General features: G+C 49.2%; 1 protein-coding gene across 3 annotated transcripts; it reads left to right on the forward strand.

Moving 5' to 3' along the window:
- Positions 1 to 1,857: 1,857 nt before the first annotated feature.
- PAQR6 (progestin and adipoQ receptor family member 6) lies at positions 1,858 to 21,934 on the forward strand. Of its 3 annotated transcripts, none has more exons than XM_029580603.1 (9): positions 1,858 to 2,666; positions 3,214 to 3,347; positions 10,635 to 10,804; positions 11,206 to 11,333; positions 12,840 to 13,045; positions 13,803 to 13,929; positions 14,706 to 14,802; positions 14,907 to 15,036; positions 17,436 to 21,934. In XM_029580603.1, the coding sequence occupies exons 3-9, from the start codon at positions 10,754 to 10,756 to the stop codon at positions 17,702 to 17,704; spliced, it is 1,008 nt and encodes a 335-aa protein (XP_029436463.1). In that variant the 5' UTR covers positions 1,858 to 2,666; positions 3,214 to 3,347; positions 10,635 to 10,753; the 3' UTR covers positions 17,705 to 21,934. The 3 variants fall into 3 exon arrangements, with proteins under 3 accessions (XP_029436463.1, XP_029436465.1, XP_029436464.1); XM_029580605.1 differs by lacking the exon at positions 1,858 to 2,666 and adding an exon at positions 2,697 to 2,907; XM_029580604.1 differs by lacking the exon at positions 1,858 to 2,666 and having other exon boundaries at positions 2,928 to 3,347.
- Positions 21,935 to 22,026: the final 92 nt, after the last annotated feature.

Raw genomic sequence — 22,026 nt, forward strand, 5'->3', positions numbered from 1 at the left:
GCCTTAATTGCATATGTTAATTACAAATATTTAAAAGTAGCAGGGTTGGTGGTGTAGGCTGTCCTTGTGCTCAAGGGTGGGGGTGTGAAGCCTTCCTACCCTACCACCAATCTGAAAATCATTCACCGGAACTGCACCCTCCTCATCCACCTCTGCACGGGGGTCGCTGTCTCAGCCCAGCTCAGCCAAATGTGCTGATCCAGTCCTGGATTTGCCCCATGGCATGCAGGGAGTTGCTGTTCTGGTTGTCCTTAGGGCGGTGGATGGGAAAAACAGAGCTGAAACCTCCTGCAGGAGGAGAGGCAAAACCAGGCCTGGATCAGCCTGTTCACTTGTCCAGCTGTGAGCTGCAGCCCCCAACCACGACCCCGTTATACCCAGAACAAATTGATTCCTGCATTTAAAGGGTTAAAGCTGGGGTTGCCAACTCCAATCCTGAAGAGCCACAGCCAGAAGGCACTGCATGCAAATCTATCTCATGAATATTCAGTGGGGATATCTTGAAAACCAGGCCTGGCTTGTGGCTCTTGAGGACCGGCGTTGGCCACTCAAGAGTTAATGAGTCTTCAGATATCTTGTGCCGCAAATCCAGAAAGTACAAGTCACAGCAGCCTCAGGCCGAGATAAGCGCCAGCATGACACATCTCCCCGTTTGGTTCATGTTTCGGACAGATTTGTGGAGAAAGTGCTTCCTCTTTCCACACGGTTTGACCTTGAAAGAATGGTTGGGGGGAGAGGGGTAAAGTGGTCTCCTGTCTCTGGGTTGCATGTGGCTAGCGGGGATGGCACACCGCCTCAATCATGTTTTCCACTGTTTGGCATTTGGGCTGCAAGCAGGGGCGAGGAGCCAGTGCTGTGAGCTCTTAGCTCCTCGCCCCTGTGTGTCTGGCCTCTGGGATCTTCATTGGGAAAAAAAAAAAAAAGCTTACAAACTCAAAAGGGCACCAACTCTAGTGCTGGAAGGAGACTCAGCTGGACCTGGTTTTGCTCCCACTCTGAGTGGAACCACAAATTCCTGAATGCAGTGCGGTGGGAACAGCCAGGGCCGGCTCCTGGGGCGCGTTGCCACAGCCCTAGCTGCCTCTTTTTGAATCCGTGCCGAGGGAAAATGTCTTCCCATCTGGTGTAGATCCAGTGACGGTGTCAGGGAAATGGGTCATCCTTTAAAAATCTGTAGGGAGTAATTTGCAATACCTGCACAAGCCTGGGAAAGGCATACGGTAATTGCCCCCAGCCCCTTGTTGCCACCCGGGTATGTTATACTTCTCTAAGTGGCTGACCTGTGGCATGTTTGCTCACGTCTGTCACACATGCGATCAGGACAGCCTCTGGCGTCCCTGGCTGGGGCTGCTGTGGGCTTATGTGCTTGCAGGAGTCTGTCACGACGGTTGCCGCCTGGCTCCCTGTCAGAAAGAGCCGACTGTTCCAGCTCTGGTGTTTTACCCCATTGCAGGCCAGGGGCCTAAAGTTGTGATTGTCCCAGATAAGAGTAATGAGAGCGTCGGAACTACAGATCCCAGCATGCTCTGGGGGGGTTACAACCAGGACTGGATTAACCTGTTCCTTCTGACGTTGGAAACAGGTGGCAACCCTATCCACCATTTTGCCTGCCCGCCACCTGCGACGGCCCCTAAACCCGGGTGGGAGAAAGGCAAAAAGAGACATAAACTGGAAGGCCGCCTCACCTCAGGTCCACTGAATGGACAGGTCCAGTCCTGCTTTTGCCCCCCCCCCCCCCCCACTTCCCACCCCTTCCACTGCATGCACGGGGGGGGGGAGGGGAGGGGAGGGCACAAGAGCAGGATTAGGTCAGCCTGTTCGGATGACCTGGGGTGAGGGAGGCCAGAAAGAAAGTAAAAAGTGACAGATGCCAGGAACTGGAGGGGAGAGAGTGCAAAGCAAGCAAGCTGGAAAGGATACATCTCGTCAGCCCGGACGTGACATGAGACCGCAGCTCTTCGTTGCCCCCAGGACGATGCCCTGACTGGCACTCGTGCCTTTGATGTCTCTTCTAATCTGTTATCCTTGGTGTAAGCAGTCTGGCAACGCCTGTATAACTTTTCTGCTGCCAGGAGCCAGTCTGGAATGTCAGTGAGAGGAGGAGGGTCAGGAGCAGAGAAAGGGGGAGAGAGAGAGAGCTTGTAACTATGTCACCGAATTTGATACCAGCTTTGAATACCAAACTCTGCAGTCCCGAGCTGCAGAATAGGATGAGAGAGAGAAGCTTGATCCGCACTGAGATCTTTATTCTGTGTTTTGTTTTGTCTTTTCTTTTCTTTTTCAGGGAAGAGTACAAAAGTGGGGCTGGATCCTGAACGCACGGGGTGGGGTTGCTGGAAATGGAGCCAGGGGCATCTCAGTACAAAAAGCTCTTTTATTCTAGGAAATCTCCTGATGCAGTAGCGGCAACCGGAGGCCCCCTTTTTTTTCTTCCTCCCTCTGCCAATCAGGAAAAGGCGTGGAGAGGGGGGAGAGGAGGCCCCCCCCCCCCCTGGGCAGGCTCCAGCCACTCTCCCTAACATGGAATGTGGTGGAGAGGAAAGAAAAAAAAAAAAAAAAGAGAGAGAGAGAATGGAAGAAAGCAGCAGCGAGTCAGGGTGAGGCTCTGTCCCTGGCACCCCCTGCCCGGGCCATGGAAGACTGACACAGGCAGGGGCAGCCGCTTGGTGAGGATCCCGGGCTCTTCTTCTTCTTCTTTTTTTTTTTTTTCCACTTTCCTTTTCCTGTTTTTCAGATAAATGTTTAACTGCAGTCACAGAGCAAACTTTTCAAAGCTGTGCAGTCGCCTCCGGGCTCCTTGGAAGAAGATTCTCAGCAAACACTGGATCCGAAGGAGAGAGGGTGGCAGAGCATCTTAGTGTAAACAAGCAAAAAAAAAAAAAAAAAAGTGAATCCTTTTTAAATGAGGTAACATGCAGTTCGTTTCTGCTAGCTTTTTCTGTCTTCTCCGGGAGGAAGGAAGGTTTGTTTTGTTTTTTTTTTGTGGTCGCTACCAAGAACAGGCTTGCTCAAAAGCGAGAAGGGCCTCGCCCTAGCAGCGCCAGTGTCTTGCAGGAAAGAGAAACCTCATTTCTTCAACCATCTCAAGTTTAAGGTGTCAAGTCTGATAAAAGTGGAAAGCGGGAAGGAGCTCCGGGGCCTGATGGCTTCCGCCTCTTCTTTTTTAATGGGCACGGTGCGGCGGGTACCACTAACCAGAGCTTGCATTTACAGAGCTGCCTGCTGACCCGGCTCTCCGGAGGGGAAGGCTTCGGGCCACTCTGCTGCTGCTCCTGTACAGCCATCTCCTCGGTGCACTGTGGGATTCGCAGTCCTGACTGCTTCCATCTGAAGGCCGCCAACTGCAGGTAAGAGAGTACAGCAGGGAAGGGGGAAGGCAAAGACCTGCCTACAGGCTCCCTCCGGGACCTCTGTCCCCTCTGCATCCTTTCAAGCAAACTGAATCTCAGTAAGATGTAGACAGACAGATGGCTATTTAAAATGGGTTGGCTTCTGGATGTAGGCAAGTTTATGGATATTTATTTTAGTTTGAAAGCCCCTTCCTGTGGCACAGTTTAAAATTGCCTGTTGAAATAATATTGCCTGCGCTGGTTATTGGCAGCAGAAAGTTTGCTAACCTGGCAGACTTTGTGCTGGCAACTGATGAAGGGTTTTGCAATACAATGCCGTAGGTTTTTATCATTTCCATGTGCTCCTAATACCTTGTATCCTTCAGGCCTGGGCAGCTGCTTCTCCTACCCACCATGTGGGGGGTTGTGGGGAGATAGTAGGCTCCCCGTGGGAGTTTTCCTCTGCCGCCCCTCATGTTTCACCCTCAGATCTGAACCTGCCACCCCCGCTGAGAGCACTTGGGGGTTGCCCCCTCACACACCCTCCCTCGCTCGCGTTCTCAGGGCTGGGGCTGTGGTTTAGGGAGTTGGATCAGGGTTTTATCATGCAGTAAGTTAGAGCTGGGCCCAGGGCACCGTCACCTTAAGTCTCTCTCTCACCAGATCTCCCTGCCCCCACCCTGACGTATTCGGGCTCTCTCCCCCCCCTCCCCCCCTGGTATTTCTGATCTCCCCCAGGATTAGCTTGCCGATGCAATGCTTCTGAAGTTCGGGTCGGGCCCCGAGCCAACAGGGGTCAGATGTGCCCAGAATTTTCTCCTTGGTGGATGTTTGAGAAGAGAGTGAATAAAAAAAAAGCAAGCATGACAGCACTGCCCACCTTTCAGGGGGTCTCTGTGCACCGGGACACAGACCAGGAGGCTGGGGGGGCATCCCTGAGATCACCTCCAGCTCACTCCTTCCCCAGCAGTCCTGACTCCGCTGCGTCTGATGCCCGCACACGGGGCAATTGCTGCCTTCTGAAACCCAGAGCCATCCATGGGGGATCACTGGACCCCTGTTCGCGTGGATTTTAACTTAGTTGCAGCAGGGATGTTGTTATTGAGGGGGGGGGGGACGGGACAGAATCTAACTTCCCTTTCCCAAACCCCATGACTTGTAAGATTCAGTGAAGGAAAAAGGGGGCTGTGGATCCGTGGCTACTGTTGCTTATTGTTTGCAGTGCACAGGGAGGCCTTCGGCCTTCAGCCAGATGCCGCTCTCTCTCTCTCTCTCTCTCTCTCTCTCGCTGCTGCTTCTTGGAAGTGGCGCACGGCTGACCTGGCCCCAGTCAGCCCCCCACCCCCCCCCCCAGGCTTTTCACCGTCCCGCATGGGGTGGGTTCCCCTTGGCTCAACGCCAAAGAGAACACAATCCTAGAGCCCCCTAAAGACTCTCTGCCGCTGTCTCTCTTTCCCAGGTTTGCTTGCTCTTGTAGTGAGAGCCTGCATCAGTATCGGACTATTGTAACGCCCTCCCCTTAGGCCTCCCCAAAAAATGCTATCCAACCCCTGCAGATGCTCCAAAAGTCAGCCGCCCGTATCCTCACGAATGCCCACAGGAATGACCACGTTACGCCTGTTCTCAAACATGCAAATAAAATAAAATATGCACTGGCTGCCAGTCTCTTCCAGGATACTGTACAAGACCCTCAATATCATCCGTAAATCCCTAGGCACCAAAAACATGCCCTGGTTCAATGAGCACCTCCAATTTCGCACCCATAGCGGACCCACCAGAACCCAACAGTTTGGCAACCTTACACACTCCCTCTCACAAGGCCGCGAAGCTCAAATGCACCGCAGACCGTGCCCTCTCCATAGCAGGTCCTGCACTTTGGAACAAAATGCCACCCAGCCTTCGCCAGGAACAATGCCCTAAGAAATTTAAGCAGAACCTCAAGACCTGGCTTTTCAAGCAAGCATTCACGTGACCCTCAACTACCTAATCCCCCTTCTACCTTATCTACCCTTTCTCCTCAGCCTTTCCCCTGCATCCACCCTCCCCCCCCCCCCCCCCCCCCAATTTGACCGACCTTAGACCTTGCCCCTCCTTCCCTTCCTGCTCCCTCCATCCTCTTCTCCTCCCTCCTCAACTTTCGCACCTTCCAACTGTAAATATTTTGCAAACTCGCCTCTAGCCTCTGTACATATGTCAGGCATCTTTGATTTTATCCCTTGTTTTCTGCTTACTCTCACTTGTATTATTATTCAATGTTCCATGTTTACTGTAAAGCCTGTTGCCGCATTACTTTTTCTGTAAACCGATTAGATGTTCCAAACAATTATTGGTATATACAAATTTTAAATAAATAATAAATCAGTACTGGCTCAGCACTGCAGGGCGTCAAATTGCCCATTTTTTCCTGGCTCTGTTTTGGGTCATATTCCCAGGTCTCTTAACTTATGTTTTGTCCTGCCTGCATTTTATTTCAGAAATGTACTTTTGCCCATTTTTTGTTATATCCACTCCACCTCCCTTCCCCTGGTTTTAAGTCTCCTTACCCGAGCACTGTATTCCCTGCAGGGTGGAGAGGGGATGGGTTTCTGAGGTTGATCATCACAGCAGCACCCCCTCCTCTACTTATATATTTGCAATGGTGCATGCAGTTAAGTAGGAGAAGTCGCCAAACTATCTTTTTTTCTTTTTTTTTTTTAATAACAATTTTTATTGGATTATATCAAGCATAAAACATTCCAAAGAAACATCGATACTATCCAACAGTTCAAATGATTTTTCCCCTCCATTATGCAATAACTATCAGTCATAGTTTTAAAACCATGCTAGAAACCCCCCCCCCCCCCCCGAATAAAGAATAAATTAAAAAGAAAACTTCCCCTTTCTGAAAACCAGACCTCTTTTCTCCCACCCCTCTATCCCCCCCCCCAATCCAGAAAAGCCCATGAAAGCAGTAAAGCTACTCCGGCTTTTGTGATACAACCCATATAGCAAATGGCTCCCAAATATTCTTATATTTCTGCACTTTATCCTGACGGATAGCTGTTATTACCTTCTTCCATCTATTGCTTACCCATCACCAGCTCCACAGGAGCAACGTCTCCACCACCACTGCTGCACCTCGTGCAGCTGTAGCTATAAAAGTTAGTGATTTGTGCCGACACAGAGACAGCTTAGAATCAGGTACGTCCAAGTTTCTGACACAAATGAGATTTCCCTCCCGATTTATATTTTTTGTCATTTTTTTTTCTTAATTTCCTCCCAAAATATGATTATTTTAGGACACGTCCACCACATGGGCGGAGGAGAGCCCACAGTTCTGCAGTCCCTCCCGCAAAGGCTGCTACTCTTCGGGTGGGAATTTTTTTTTTTTTTTAATTTACTGGGGTATAGATACCATCGAAAAAGCATCTTTTATACCCATTCTCAACCAACAAGGGTGAGACAGAGCTACGACCGATAGATTGCAAAACGTAGGTCCCATTTTTGATCCTCCCACTTAACCCCCTAGATCCGTCTCCCAAGCTTGCAGGTGTTTAGAAATATAAGGATTATCCTTATTCGGTATCTTACAGATTTTAGAGGTCGTGCCTGTTAGCTTATTAGCTCGAACGCAGAAGCCATCAAAAAGAGAGCATCCCTGTAATAGCCTTTTTGCCTGCTGCCGCACTTTGAGTGTTTAACTTGCGTGTATGCCAAGAAATCGGTCTGCGCAATACCATACGTGTCCCGAGGAACCTGAAACGTCACCATTTCCCCCCCCCCCCCTCCAGACCAAACTTGCCCCATAATCCTCTATGATCCCAATCACTCAAGACCCCATAAGCTTGTCCAGCCGTAAACATTTTATTGCTCTTGATTGGGGACATATAGAAGGCATCCTGTTTCCCAGTAATATTCTTCCTCCACGTGCTCCAAATTAGAACGGTGCTTTTTAGACATGGGGACCACCAATCTGTTCCCCTAGACCCGAACCCCCTTACACAATACATATATTGAATTGGTACAGCGGCCAAGGATTCCTGTTCCATTTCAACCCATCGTTTCCTGTTCTTATCTACATGACACTCAATTACTGCCTTCAGTGGCGAAGCCGCAAAGTATTTCTTTAAGTCCTGTTACTCCCAAACCCCTTTCTAATTTAGAAAATATAGAGCACTCCTAGCCACCCTAGGAGGTCGTCTTTTTCCATATAAAAGTGAAGATCTTTTTCTGCATATTCTTAAGATGTAAGTCAGACACAGTGCAAGGCAAGGTGTGAAATAAACGGCAGATTCATTTTCATTGCAGCCCCTTGGCCTAGCCGTGATAAAGTAAACCTATCCCATTTATCCATATCCTGTGCCAGAGATTGCGTCAAGGGGGACAGAGTTAAACCTGAATAAATGGTGAAATTCCCTACCAATGTCCACTCCCAAATATCGCAGCTTATCTTTACTGTGCCATCAAACTTTGGACTTGGGAGTCATCAACACACGTAGGCAATAACTCTCATTTGTCCATCTTCACCTTTTAAAACTGGAGACCAATCCAAAATCCTGCAATTCCTTTACTACCGCTTGTAAAGATGTATCTGGGTCTGACAATGTAAACATAATATCGTCCCACCCTGATACCCGAAATAGCTTCCGACCTGCATATAATTTCTGCCAGAGGTTCAATAGTAATGGCAAATAATAAAAGGGGTGAAAGAGTGTACCCCTGCCCGGTCCCTCGCCTCACTTTAAAAAACTTTATACCAGTATATATCCCCATTGATCTCTGTGCAGGCCTTGGGGTTCCTCTACAGTTCCTTAACCCAAGTCAAAAAGTGACCACCCAACCCCATCTTTTCCATAACTATAACCAAAAAAAGGGGCCAGTGCACCCTGACAAATGCTTTTTCTGCGTCAACAGCAACTAAAACTGAAGGGAGATGGCCCTCCCTAGCTGTACGTATCAAGTTGGTAATCTTCTGTACGGTTATCTGCCATAAAACCAGCCTCATCGGCATGAATTATTCCTCCAATCACCAGCCTTAACCTGTGAGCTAACATTTTTTCCCACTAGCTTTAGGGCAATATTTGTCAAAGAAAATAGGCTTGCATGACCTACATAACATGTGGTCTTTACCCGGTCTCTGAAGAATGGTGATCCATGCAACATTAGGCGAGGTCATCAGCTGACACCCCCCCCCCCCTCCCAAAGGGAATTAAACATTTTGACCAAAGTTGAGGCTAATAAATCCTTATGCGTCTTATAAAACATAAGAGTGAATCCATCTGTTCCCGGAGTCTTCCCCAATTTAAGCACCTTGTTAGTTTCCAGCACTTCAAACTCTGAAATATGACTACCTAACGTTTTCCTCACTTTGGAGTCTACTCTTAAAGAACCCTGTCCTATCTAAATAAGATTCCACATCCTCCTCAGACGCCTTGGTCTCCTCAGAAGATAGTTCCTCATAATGCTAGTTCTCCAAAACTAAATGTCCCTTTTTGTCTTTAATCCTCACCATGTGCGATTGGCCCCTTCTATCCTTCAATTTTGAAGCGAGAAGTTTGCCCGCTTTATTTCTAGATTCATAGTAAGTCTGTTTAACCTGGACCAACTCAAAAGCTGTACTGTCCGCATCTAACAGTCGAGTCTCGTGCCTAATTAGCGCCAGGGAGGTTAGACGCATAGTTCCCGGGTTCGCTTTATGCTGTGATTCTAGCGCATTCAAAGTCTGGAGGAGTGATAAGTTTGACGAAAACCAATCTCTCGCATATATGGGATACTGAATGGGGACCTTCAAACACAGCCGGCTTATATTAAAGCCTGGGAGAAGGATCTGGGGAAAGAGGTCTGGGATATGTGGGGTTTTTTTAGCTATCAAAAAAAAAAATGCTTGGTTTCTACTAAAATAATGGAGGCAGGTTATATATAATGTATTATATAAATGGCATTTGACCCCAGAGAAATTGCATCGAATGTGCTCAAAGATTGATGACCGCTGTCGGAGGGGTTGTGGCGATCCAGGGACATTCTTCCACGTGTGGCGATTAAAGAACATGTGGGATGCGGTTACGCACTGCTTTACTTTATTGGCTGGCACCGGGGTGAGCAGGGCCCCAAAATTATTTCCTCTGGGGGACTCATGATGGGAGCCTTTCTCTTGGTGTTGACCGCAAAGTGTGAGATGGCCCTTTAAATGGAAGGAGGCTGATGTCCCGAACCTCCCAGCCATCAAGATGAGATTGTGTGTAGAGCGTATGTGATCAGGAAATTGACGGCAATTAGGCATAAGTCCCTAAAGGGATTCCAAAAGATTTGGGAGGGTTATTGTAAGTGGGTGGCTTTTTTTTTGTGAAACTTGGGTGTTTGGGTTCATGTGAACCCCCCTGACTGCAGGTTGTGGGTTCTATGAGCAGGGTATCATATGGACCAAACGATACGAGGTTTCTAGCAGGTCATGCAGTGCTTTTCTTTGATTGCTGCCGTCACTCCTTTGATGTGTGAGCAGAGGGGAGGGTGGGTTGGGGGAGTTGTCTTTCGCAATGTGACGCTAAGATATGCCTGTTTTGGTTTTTGTGCTGCTTGTTGTTCTGATGGGAGATGCTTTGTGTACAGCATTTCTATTTCTGTGATTTAGGATTGAATGAAGACTATTTAAATGCAAAAAAAAAAAAAAAGTCCGGAGGAGTAAGTCCTCCTCGACCCCTTTAGCCTTTTTTTTATTAAAGGTGCCCACGGCTATTAAATTCCCCCCGCAGCACGGCTGATTGGTGACATTCCTTCAGTTTCGTTATCCTCCAGATAATTCTCTGTACATTGTCTAATCCTAGTCCCAAAAGTTTTTTGTCTTCTATCTGATTATCATTTAACCTCCAGAAATGTCGTTCCCCGATCTTGATTTCTAACTTTAACCTTCCCAGCACACTGGTGCGTGATCACATCTGATTCATTTGTGGCAGGTGGGGAGGGAGGGGGGTTGCTGTGGTCCTAACTGCTAATAACACAACTTCAGGGGCATTATTTTACCTTCTCATCCCCTTCCCCATGCATGCAGATCTACCTCATGCATATTCGTTGTGGAGATCCTGGGGTCCCCAGGACAGGTTTGGGAAGCCCTGCCATATGGCTTCATGTGCAAAATGTCCCCTGCTCCATGCAGGGAGGTGTAGTTCTGAGACCTTCCTGCAATATAGAATGGGGTAAAACCAGGACAGGACTGGACATGGAACTATTGGGTCAGTATTAACTATGCATAAAATGCTGGTCTTAGATATTTCACACGGTCTGTGTGCTTACACGCGGTTCTTCGCGCTTTCTGTCCGCTGTTTTTTCCAGGGCACATGCTGAGCTGGAGGCTCTGGGACGGGGCGTGAGGAGGGAACCCCTGGGCGTGGGGGTCTGGGTTCCATGCCTGGGCTCTGCTGGAGGAGCCAAGCGCTTCCACTGCACCCAAGATGCTGACTGTTAAATTACCCCAGCTCCTGAACATCCACCAAGTGCCCCGGGTAAGTGCATTCTCACCTTCATGCTGCTCTTGGCCTGACCCAGGCATTGGGCTTTAATGGCTCTTAGCTGCTGCAACCAGATTTTAAGATGCAGAAAACGGGAGACAGTGTGATGCTAACTGCTAGGATCCCAGCAGACTGCCCCTGCTCTGAGTGATTTTTCAGTAATTCGATTCCTGTATAAATGTCTCTCTTCGGTGGTTTCTGACCCCTGCAGTCCATCACTATTTGGTGATGTTTTCAGTAATTTGGCCCCTGTATAATATCACTGCTGAGTGGTTTAAGTAAATTGATCCCTGCGGATTGTTACTACTCTAGGTGAGTGATTATCCGTAATTTGACCCTTGCAAGCTGTCACTGGTGTCAGAGTCTGTTTGGCGGTTTGACTCCTCCCCCTGCAGGTTTTCAGGGAGGATGGAATTATTTCCGGCTATCGTCCCCCGAAGAGCTCTGCCTTGGAGTGTATCCTCAGCTCGTTCCGAATGACCAATGAGACACTGAACATCTGGACGCACTTCCTCCCGACCTGGTAAGTGGCACCATGAGGCGGGAGCCTACCCTGGCCTCTGGCCGTAAGGATCAGCGCATCCAGAACTGTTTAAAAAAAAAAAAGCCTGGATGGGCATCCTATTGACTAAAAAGCAGCAGAGGCTCGCAGCCGGCAAGATAACGATTTTTAATAGACTGTGGGTCCATTGGACATCTCAAGCCATGTGCAGAGGATACAGCCGTCTATAAACACAACTTTTCTCCCCTGGTATTTATTTAAAAAATAACCCACATTATACAGAGCAGAACACATCAAAGCATGCAGAAATCGATGCAAAACAATGCACAGACAAAGAGAGTCAAGTATAGAGTCAATAGTAAACAACCTAGTGAGGGAAACGACTGAGTGCCGATTTTGTAGAAAACAAGTGAATTCCATAATATCGAAGGAGAACCAGCTCTGTCTAGGGGCTTGACAACAAACCCTTTAAGGAGTAGGAATAGACAGCAAATGCCTACCTTGAGATCCCAGAGTGCGAGCAGGGAGCACATCGTGAAATTTTCTCAGTCAGATAATCGGGCGCGCTCCCTTGCATCACCTTAAAACCCCAAGGTGATGTGTTTTTTAAAAATCCGGCAGGCAACAGGGAGCCGGTGAAGCTGTTAGCTTAGGTGGTTCTGTGGCCCATTAACTTGATGACCTGTTATCAAACGACCGACAGAATTTGGCAGAGTCTGACGTTGGCGGGTTTGATCCTTGGCGAGACAGGCATAAAGAGGTTTGCAAAAGTCGATTTGTTCCCATAACCAGGTTCTAAAATCATTCTTTTTGACCAAATACCTGATTTTGTGAATTAAGTCTCAACTTTTTTTTAAAAAGAGAACTTTAGCACTGCATTGATCTGATTTTCGCCTACAAAATGTTTGAGTCTAGTAGCGCCCCTAGGTTACAAACGGATTCAGAGAAAGGAATTGAAACGTTTCCTATTTCTGACTCTGGTCAACCCTGGCCTTGCCCCCTTGCATGCAGGGAAAGGTAAGTCTGATGTCCTTAATGTCGGACTACAGTTCCATGCATGGAACAAAACCAGGACTGGATCGGCCTCTCTAGGTTGGCCTAGGTGAGGTGGCAGCCCTAAGGCCTTTACGGTTCCTTCTTTGAAGAGTGTTTGTTGAACATTTCAGCGCTCCGCTGGGATGATTCTTGACTGGACCGACCCCGAGAATTCTCCAAGGATGTCCACGTCCAGGAGCTTTCGGGACCAAAGCTTGTGTACAACGTCCAGCCCTGGATAATTCTTACATTCATTTGGGTCATCGAACAAGCCACGCAAACTCTTGACGAGCAAATAAAACAAGATTTCCATTTCAGCTAGCCAAAAGATTAAAAGACCAGTCCAAGTCCGGCCTGTTTTGGCGGGCAGGGGCAACTCCTCAGAAAATGATGGCGTTGGGGGGTAGGTTGGCGTGAACCCTGCTTGGCCAGAGGACTTGGAATTCCTTTCCTTGGTCCCTTGACGCCTATGGTCTGCTCTTCTGGCCCCAGGTACTTCCTATGGAGGCTTCTGGTGCTCTCCTCCTCGCTGGATTTCCGCTCAGACCCTTACAACTGGCCTCTCCTGGTCTACCTGCTGCTGATCTGCCTCTACCCCTTCACCTCCAGTTGTGCCCACACCTTCAGCACCATGTCCCCTCGCGCTCTCCACCTCTGGTATTTCCTGGACTATGGAGCGCTCAGCCTCTACAGCCTCGGTAGGTGGCAAAGCACAGGACTGAGAGAGGGGAATAAAGGGAGGGGGGTGGGGGGTGGAACTGGGGATGAGAATAGCAGAAGGATCAGTGAGGAAGAGCGCAAAAGTGATATCCTGCAGGTTGTCCAGCTTGCATGGGTTGTTAAATAGCATATATAAGGAAATACTTTGCCATTTGTAAGGACCTCATAAGATTTCTGGTAATTAAAAATCACTTATTTGTGATTCTCTTTAACACTTGCTGACATCACTACAAGTGAGTTGTGTACCCGTGATATTTTTTTAATCGTAGGTCTTCTAATCCAAGAATATCTTGAAAAACATTTTTATAGATCTTTTATCTTTTTAAAATTTTAATGAAAAAAATTTTTTTTTAAGTCATTATTTTTAGGAAACTGGTATGGGGGAGGATATTGTTAGCTAGAGCAGTGTACAGAGGTTTGCAGTAAACCTATGTCTTCCTGTCGAGAAGACCCCTCCCTCCCCCAACTATTTTACAGATCTTCAATCTAATCAATTCATGCTCCCAGATGGGGCCACCTGGCCAGTGCAGGACAGATCCTCACGTGGGGGGAAGGAAGGGACCTGCTTTAGCGTTGAAAGGCACACGATGAAAGAATAGATAAAGAACCACGCAAGAATACAAAAATTATACAAATATTAGACAGGGAGTTGTGTCTGCAGAGCGGGCGTGGCGCTGTAACTTGCTGACACAATTAACGCTTGTTGGCTTCTTTCCCCTTCCTCCCCCGCCCCAGGCTGTGCCTTCACATACAGCGCCTACGTCATGCCCGACCGCTGGCTTAATTCACCGCTGCACCTGCACTTCACGCCGCTGGCCACCCTGAACTCCTTCATCTGCACCGCCCTGTCCTGCTACTCGCGGTAAGTCCCATCCTGCTGGGGGGGGAGGGGGGATGCAGGTTCTAATTCTGCCCCGGAAGCACAGGACTGCTCCTGGAGAGACCGCGTGCGGGCCGTGCTTAACCCAGCGCCTAGACCAGGCTTCGCGGGGCAGGGTTTTCGGCTCCAAAGTAAACTCAGGGTTTTTGGCAACGCCATTAGCGTTGGAATGCCATCCATTGGCAGAATATCTCTTTAAAACTAAGAAAAAAGATTTGAATATAAAATTGCACTAACGTAATTTTTTTTTTTTTCCCCAAGAGCTTTTGAGACCCTCAGGGGAACATGTCATGAGCCCAGACATCTCCAGGGCCAGCCAGATGGCCACTTGAGCACTGAATCACGTAGTCCTTGGGCCAGGCCTAGTGCAAGAGCAGTAAAGAAATTACTTAGATTTTAATTTATTTTTTTTTCCAATTTGGAAAGCCGAAGAAGTGTCTGAAGAATGATCTCAAGTCTGGCGTCGTTCATTTTCTGCTCTCTTTTGATTTGAAGAATTTCTGAACACCCTTCCAGTTCTAGGGCAGGGCAGGGCTAGTCACTCAGTATATTGTTTCTGGTGGACACTGGGCTTACCTTTTTTTTTTTTTTTCTTCCCGTTGGCCGAATCTGAAAATGGAGCCAAAATATTTGGTGGGATCCTTGCGGCAGTCTCAGCGGCGCACATCCCTCGCCGCCCTCTAGGTAGTTCTCCCAGTGGTCTGATCAGAGAGCCGGGCTCTCCGTGTAAGCGCCTGACTCCTCTCTGTGACCCGCAGGTTCCTGGAGCTGGACGCCCCCAAGCTGAGCAAAGTCCTGCGCACGGCAGCCTTCGTCCATCCGTTCATCTTCGACAACGTCCCGCTCTTGTATCGGGTGAGCAGCTCTCCTTCCTCCCTTCCCCCAACGCTCTCGTCTCCCCTTCACGATCTGAAGCCCTGGATTTAAGGGGCTCTGTGCTGTCTGCTTGTGCCTTGCAGTTCCTGTTCTGCAGCTGGGATGCGGCCGTCCCCCAGCACTTCTACCACCTCCTCTTCGCTTTCCTCACCGGCTTCCTCTTCGCCTCCCATCTCCCTGAGCGCCTGGCTCCCGGACGCTTCGATTACATAGGTAAGAAGTAATCGCAGGATTTATGCCTCTCCTCAGTCTCTCCTGCTCTGTGAGCCAGGATTGCTCCGGGATATTGGGGTTGGGCTGAACCAGTCCTGCTTTTACCCTCGCTTTCCACCTCTGGACATGTAGAAATATCCAACCTAGAGGTTCCTAGATACAACGGTGGTGTTTGGTTCCTACCTGGACTGGCCCAGCATGTCCCTGATGACCTGTCTCTTGCTGGTAACCCTGGTGGAAAACCTGCAAAATTAGTTGCTGGTTTTGGTTCCCTGGGTGGTAGGAATCCTGCTTTAGGGTTACGCCTATCAATAGATTTGTAAGATGGTTCCAGGTTCTCAGGTCCAGGCTTGGATGGTCCTGGTTTTACCCCCATAGAGGGAATTGTAGATCGGATTACTCCAAGAAGAGATTTATTTATTTATTTATTTATAGGCTTTTTTTTTATACCAATATTAGTGGGTACATGATATCGGTTTACATCAAGCTGAAGGTAGAAATTACATATAACTGGGAAGGGGGATGGGATTGCAGAGAATAAAAACTAGACTAATAACTAAAGAGGAGCGAGAAAAGAAACTGCAGAGGAATAACATGTTAACATAATAGCGTGAATGTTAGTAGTTTAGAAGCAAACATCTGTGGCAATGGGTTTATGGTGTAAGGGTCCTAATCTGGGTATCCCTGTTTGAAGAGCCAGGTCTTTAACGTTTTCTTGAATTTGATGGGGCAAGGCTCAAGGCGGAGATTCGTAGGATGAAGTGCAAGTCCTTCCATCCAGAGGAGAAAAAGCTGGAGTCCTCTGATAACCCTCTGTGTACTGTGTGTGTGTGCTTTCCTCTCCACTCTCATTTTCCACCTGTGACTTGACCCAGATAGATGCATGGTTCCTCTGGGAGTTGGTCCTGATGGCTCAGTAGCTGGAGACCTGGCTCCTGCTTCCTCCTCCTCCTCCTCAAGGCTGGCCGCAGTCCATGGTCCTTGGCCGTGGACTGATTCTTTAATATCTGCGCTATACAAAAGGAGAGGAGGGGGGAGGAGACGGTTAAAACCGGGACAGAGACCCGCGCAGTTACGAATGATACCACGGCCCCAGTGGTGCCTCGTTCCAGTCTGAGCTAAAAGCCCAAAGCTGCAGGAGGAAACCCATGGGCACCAGTATGTATATTTATGAGTCCTGCAAGGGATCTTTATCCATTGTAATCTCTGAGCCATTCCACCGTGCCCATTTCTGCAGGTTACAAGCACATGTGGCATCCTGTGCACCCTGAGATAGGATCCTGATAGGCTACTACCAGTACATCCCTAGAGAGACCAGAACATAGCAGGAGATTGCAAAGCCCTTCCTCCTTGCTCGAGACCTAGTTGTTGTATTTGTCTCCATACATGAAGCTCTTGTGTTTTCCGTTCTTGTTGTTAAAAGTTAAATAGGTGAGCAGAGCAAAGGCATCAAGCCCTTGAGGGCATCCTCTTGGACAAAGCTGCCTGAAAATCCCTCTGGGTCTCACCCACTTCTAGGCACACGGCAGATGTTATCTAAGTGACAGGCTGATACAGCACAGTGCGATGGAGCGCACTGTTAGCCGGCATTTGGACGCGTTTTGGACGCGCTAACTTTACCCCTTATTCAGTAAGGGGTAATAGCGCATCCAAAACGCGCGTCCAACCCCCCTCCCCAAACCTAATAGCGCCCGCAACATGCAAATGCATATTAATGGCCCTATTAGGTATTCCCGCGCGATTCAGTAAGTAAAATGTGCAGCCAAGCCGCACATTTTACTTTCAGAAGTTAGCGCCTACCCAAAGGTAGGCGTTAATTTCTGCCAGCACCGGGAAAGTGCACAGAAAAGCAGTAAAAACTTCTTTTCTGTGCACCCTCCAACTTAATATCATGGCAATATTAAGTCGGAGGTCCCGAAAGTTTAAAAAGTAAAAAACAAAAAACAAAAAAACCCAAATTTGAAATAGGCTCGCGGGTTGAAAACCAGACGCTCAGTTTTGCCGGCGTCCAGTTTCTGTCAGCGGGCTCGAGAACCGTCGCTGGCAAAATTGACCGTTGGCTGTCAAACCCGCTGACAGCTGCCACTCCTGTCTGAAAAGAGGCGCTAGGGACGCGCTAGTGTCTAATTTTAATAAATTAAAATACTGTATCGCGTGCACAGGAGAGTGGCCTGTGGCCTGTGCGCGGGCCAGGAGAGCTGGCGCTCGCCTGCTCTCCCGCGTTTTTACTGTATCGGCCCGTATGTTGGCCCACAAGGTCACTTTCCGTCCACCTTGAAAAGGATGCTCCTCGTGGAGTGCCACAGTAGGAGCATTAAGTAACCTCGGGGACGTCGCGGGGACAGCGTGCCCGGGATGACCCGGAGGGAAAATGATCTCCCACTCTGTTTGTTTCCTAGGCCATAGCCACCAGCTGTTCCACGTCTGCGCCGTGGTGGGCACGCACTTCCAACTGGAAGCCATCCTGGCGGACATGAGCTCCCGCAAGCCCTGGCTGACCTCGCACACGCCGCCGACCACGCTCTTCGGCATCGTGGGCATCGTGGGCGTCGCCATGGTGGGCAACCTCGGCATCATTGGCTTGTTCACCGGAATCCTGCTCTGGTCGCCCAGGGCCGCCTCAATTCTCCAGAGCACGGTCCCCGAGGGCAGCAAACTGAAGGAGTAGCGACATCTAACTCTTCCTGCCTCACCCCTCCTGACGAGGAGAAGATGTGATTTAATCCAGATGTTCAGTATTGCCCTTCACCGGCTCGCCTAAGCTTTTCTAAAAGCGGAGCGTGGGGGGCGGGGATGGCACGATGGGATCTCCCCGATACCTCAGCTCTTCTCTGATGGCGCCGCATGCTTCGTTCATTCGTGGGCCGATTCGACCACGGGCTCCAACCTCTGGCGCCACGGTTGCCGCAGGTGCGGCGGGCCCTCGCGTTAGAAAACCAGATCCTTGCGGCGGACGAACAAGCTGCAAACTCTGGCGTCTCGTGCAGGAGTGCGTTTGCAAAGCAGGCGGGGGAGGGGTGCACCCATGTGGCTCTGCCAGGGGTGTACTAACTCGACAGAGAATCCAATGGGGAAAACGCCCCGGGGTCACCACCTTTACTCTTCTGGAGGGGCTCCGCCTTCAATCTGCTCTCTCGAGCTGAACTATCCCTGGGACTATAGGTGTCTACAGCCAGGTAACGGCTTCCGGGTGATCCCTTGTGCCCTATGGTCCCTAGGCTCTGTTCACAGGTTTAAAATGGCCTTTTCTGTCCACGGTTACTGCAGAGTGAACATGGGAGTAAGGTGCTCGGGATGGGCTTTTGGTTTTCCTCACTAGGCCGATTGAAGTCCTCGTTTGGCATCGCCTCGTGCGAGACATCTTGCCACTTTCACTCCGCAGTTAATTGCAGATATTTAAAGCCTGTTTTTATTTAATGTTTGTAACTCGTAAATTAATCAGCCGTTGAGTGAGGGATAAATTGCAGCCACTTGCAGGTAACCTGATTAGCCTCTGGGGAGACGCGTTGGCGCCGTCTCGTAGACTTCGGCCACGCAGTCAAGAAAATGGAGTCCAGATGTAGCCATAAGCACCAGCGGTCACCAGGGGCACGGTGCTCCAGTCCCGGTTTTACCCCCGGTGCAGCTCTGAACCTTGTAGCTGTTCTTCTTCCAAGAGCGGCAGGAGCCACAAGCCCCCTTGATGCACAGGGAGTAAACCCAGGAATGGCTCAACCTGTCGTCGGTGATCCCAGGTGCCATATAGTTAAATATTTTCCTGTTTCCATGTCAAACGTAATTTTTATTTTTATTAATGAAGTGAAGCTCCTTTGGAGGTGAGAGTTCACTGGCCACATCACTTCCCTCAGCCTGATTATTGAGGCTTGATCTGTAATTACTTTTGTTTTCCCCCCATAGGTGTATGAGGCCCCCTAAAGCCTTACACGTCCTTTTGGTTGGGAGGTGGAGGGAGTGGCCGGTCATTTGAAAAGATTCAGATGATTCTCCCTGATAGCTACTGTGCCCTTATAACTGCCTGCCATACTTCTGGGTGTGTTTTCATCCTTCACCTGCCATGTCTGTTTTGGATTTTTTTTTTTTGTTTGGAAATCTTAAATGACCACCAGGAAGTGTGCTGAAAATCCTTGTCCAGCCGGAACCGCAGGGCATGGCCTGCTTTGGGGGGATGAGGGCTATCCAGACTTGGATAACAGAGCTCAGCTTACAGGTGGGACCGAGCCCATTAAAAACGATGTAAAAACGGTCATTCTCCTAGACCGTGGGTCCCGGCAGTGCTTTGCAGTCACAGTGGGCTCATGGAGAATGATTCTGGCTCTGTCTTGGAGTATTTTGCAGCGGGTGAGGTGGCAGGGGTATGATTGCTTTAGCTCTGAATTTCCAGCGCTTGAAAAGTGCCTGTGCCAGATGGTACTTCCTGGCTTATTCCATTTAGCTGTGGGAGCTTTGCAATAGTTTCCTGCTGCGTTCCATGATGCCTCTCTCTTTTCGGGTTGGGCGGTGGGAGGGGAAACACCTGCAGTGTCTTACAAATAATATAAAAACTTTCCTAAGTGTACTTACAAATCTCATTACAAAGTGGACACAGATGTGCCAAATCTGAAAGCTGCTATCATCTTGAAAGGGTGTGGCCAATCTGTCTTTTTATAGGAATTAGACAACTAGGTGATCACCAGGTGGGGCGGTGGGAGTATCCCCTGTTTGAGCCCACCTCCCTTTTAATCCATCCCCTGGTGCAAGAAGCTGCACTAACACCAGGGACGTTGAAGCTGTGCCCAGGTGTCTTAGGGCTGCTGTAGAAATATGATTTCCAAATCATGTAAGGGCTTTACAAAAAGAAACTTTTTTTTTTAAAGGAAAATGTTAATCCAGCTGTAAAGGTGATTGACGCCAGGGTCGCCTAGCTATTTTTTTTTTTCTGGCTGTGATTTCCTTATGCTGTATGACATCATCAGTATATGACATCACCGGCAGATGACTACATTCGAAAATGACATCAGTGGTAGGCAAGTTCAGTTTTTTTCCCTTTGCCAGGAGCAGACGTGAGCTGGGGAGTCCTGGCTCGGGCACAGGCAAAGCTCGGGGCTGGCCTCTACACTCTGAGACTTAGCACCGGGCGATGGAGGTACAGAGTATGTCTGGACAATGGACTGAGGCGGGCAGCCGTGAGAGAGGGTAACAATGCAGGGAGAGTTCTGCTCCCTCACCCCCTCCTTCTGCAGGGCTCGGGGGTAGGGACTTCCCGAGGTGCAGCTGGAGTCTTCCTTCACTGGCCAGAGACTCTCCAAAATCACATTCCCGTGACCGAGAGGAGATCCCTCTGCCTTTGCGGAAGATCTAATGTTTACATTTGTGCGTTACCCTTGAGGATTACACTACGACGGGGGGTGGGGGCAAGGAAAGATCAATACAAGTCCTGCAGATGTGATACGGAAGGGAACTCCCTGCCCCGAAGAGCCTATGATCTGAAAGGAAAGAGGGCAGATGGTTGAAGGAAGGGCCTGGGATGTTTTGGTTGATGCCTTGGTATAACAGGCAGAGCCTCAGGAGCTGGGACAGCACAGTAAAAAGACCCTAGCATGAGAGATGGACCAGCATCTAATTATTTCTGGTTCTTGGGGGGAGAGAGTGTGTGAGAGTGTGTGTGAGTGTAGGAGCTATTTCATAACAAACGTTACTAAGTGAAAACAAGATGTAATCAGAATAATCTCCAGTAATCCAGAGCTGGGATGGGCTCTTGCGCTCCAGCACCCACCCAGCTCTTTCTAGAAATGAAGAAGGGTTGAGAGGGCGGTGTCTCCTGCCCCGGGTTGTAATGTTGTTTTGCCCCTGAGGGAAGGGAAACAAATTATCATCTGCAAAACTTGGGGTAAAGCGTTTACCTAGCCCCCACTGGGGGCCATTTCTGCTCACCTCGGGATTCCATTTGGGAGGGGGCAGATTATGTGATTCGCACACCCTACCTCCAATTGAAAATGTTAAATGTTTGGAAGCGGGGGGGGGGGGCAGTCGGCACCGCGGAGCTGCCGGAGAACCTCCCCCCCCCCCCCCCCATATGCAGGGTCGGAGGAGAGGGAATTCAGCTTCCCCTGAGTAATGTGGGATTCCTTTTCGGTTCAGTTCTTTCCGTGAATTGAAACGAATTCTGAAATCACATGCTGCAGGCGGGGTGGGGAGGCCGTGGATTGCCTCTGAGCTCTGCGGGCTTTTTTTTTTTTTAGTTCGATGGTTTCACCCAGCAGGAGCGATGGGGGGTGGGAACTGATTTAAAATGTTCCTTCCATTCTTGGGTGCTTTGATTTTTTTTTTTTAATTTGAGGGGGTCACCAGCTGCAGATAATCCGGGCAGGGTCACGGAGGGCGTTGGATGGGGCAGGGGGTGGTCAGAGACACCAGACCCTGAACCAAAGAAAACTGGGTTTCTGTACAGAGTCCTGAATCAGAAAAGTATCTGTCAATGTATTTAAAAGTGGTGTCACAAGGACCAGCAAAGTGGGATTTAACTAATAAAGATGACAAGAAGGACTAAAGATTATAACCAGAGAGCTTTTACACTAATTATTTCGTACTCATTCAGCTTCTGCTTGGGACTTAGCGCAAAATCGCAAGGGCTCACCATAAAATTAAGCTGTTTTTCTTTTTCCATCCTCCTTGGATATGAGCTAAACTGCTGGAGGTGACAGCAGGACTGAAGAAACGCCTGGACTAGGCCCAGAGCTTCACTGGGCCCGACAGAGTAAGGGGAAAGGCAGAGAGCTCAGCCGGGTTCTGCAGCGCTGCTCCAGGACTGAGCGGAGTTGGCTGAGCCTCCCTGTCCTCCGGCTTTCTCTTTCATGGGTGCCAGCTCCTTGTTGAATGTCCTGTACCAGACTGCAGCAAATAAACGTGGGTCTGAAGCCTGGGGGCCGTGTGCGGCTGTGATTTCTTTTTTTTTTTTCTGGAGCGGTGGGAGAGAGGCCATCTTATAGCGTAAGAGAGTGCCCGCGGCAAGTC

The sequence above is a fragment of the Rhinatrema bivittatum genome, chromosome 16 (assembly GCF_901001135.1).
Source record: "Rhinatrema bivittatum chromosome 16, aRhiBiv1.1, whole genome shotgun sequence".
NCBI lineage: Eukaryota > Metazoa > Chordata > Amphibia > Gymnophiona > Rhinatrematidae > Rhinatrema > Rhinatrema bivittatum.

Coding starts and splice junctions, on each gene's coding strand:
- PAQR6 (XM_029580603.1), top strand. CDS start 10,754: ATGCTGACTGTTAAATTACCCCAGCTCCTGAACATCCACCAAGTGCCC. Junction 14,803..14,906: donor ACGTCCCGCTCTTGTATCGG/GTGAGCAGCTCT, acceptor TGTGCCTTGCAG/TTCCTGTTCTGCAGCTGGGA. Junction 15,037..17,435: donor CGGACGCTTCGATTACATAG/GTAAGAAGTAAT, acceptor TTTGTTTCCTAG/GCCATAGCCACCAGCTGTTC.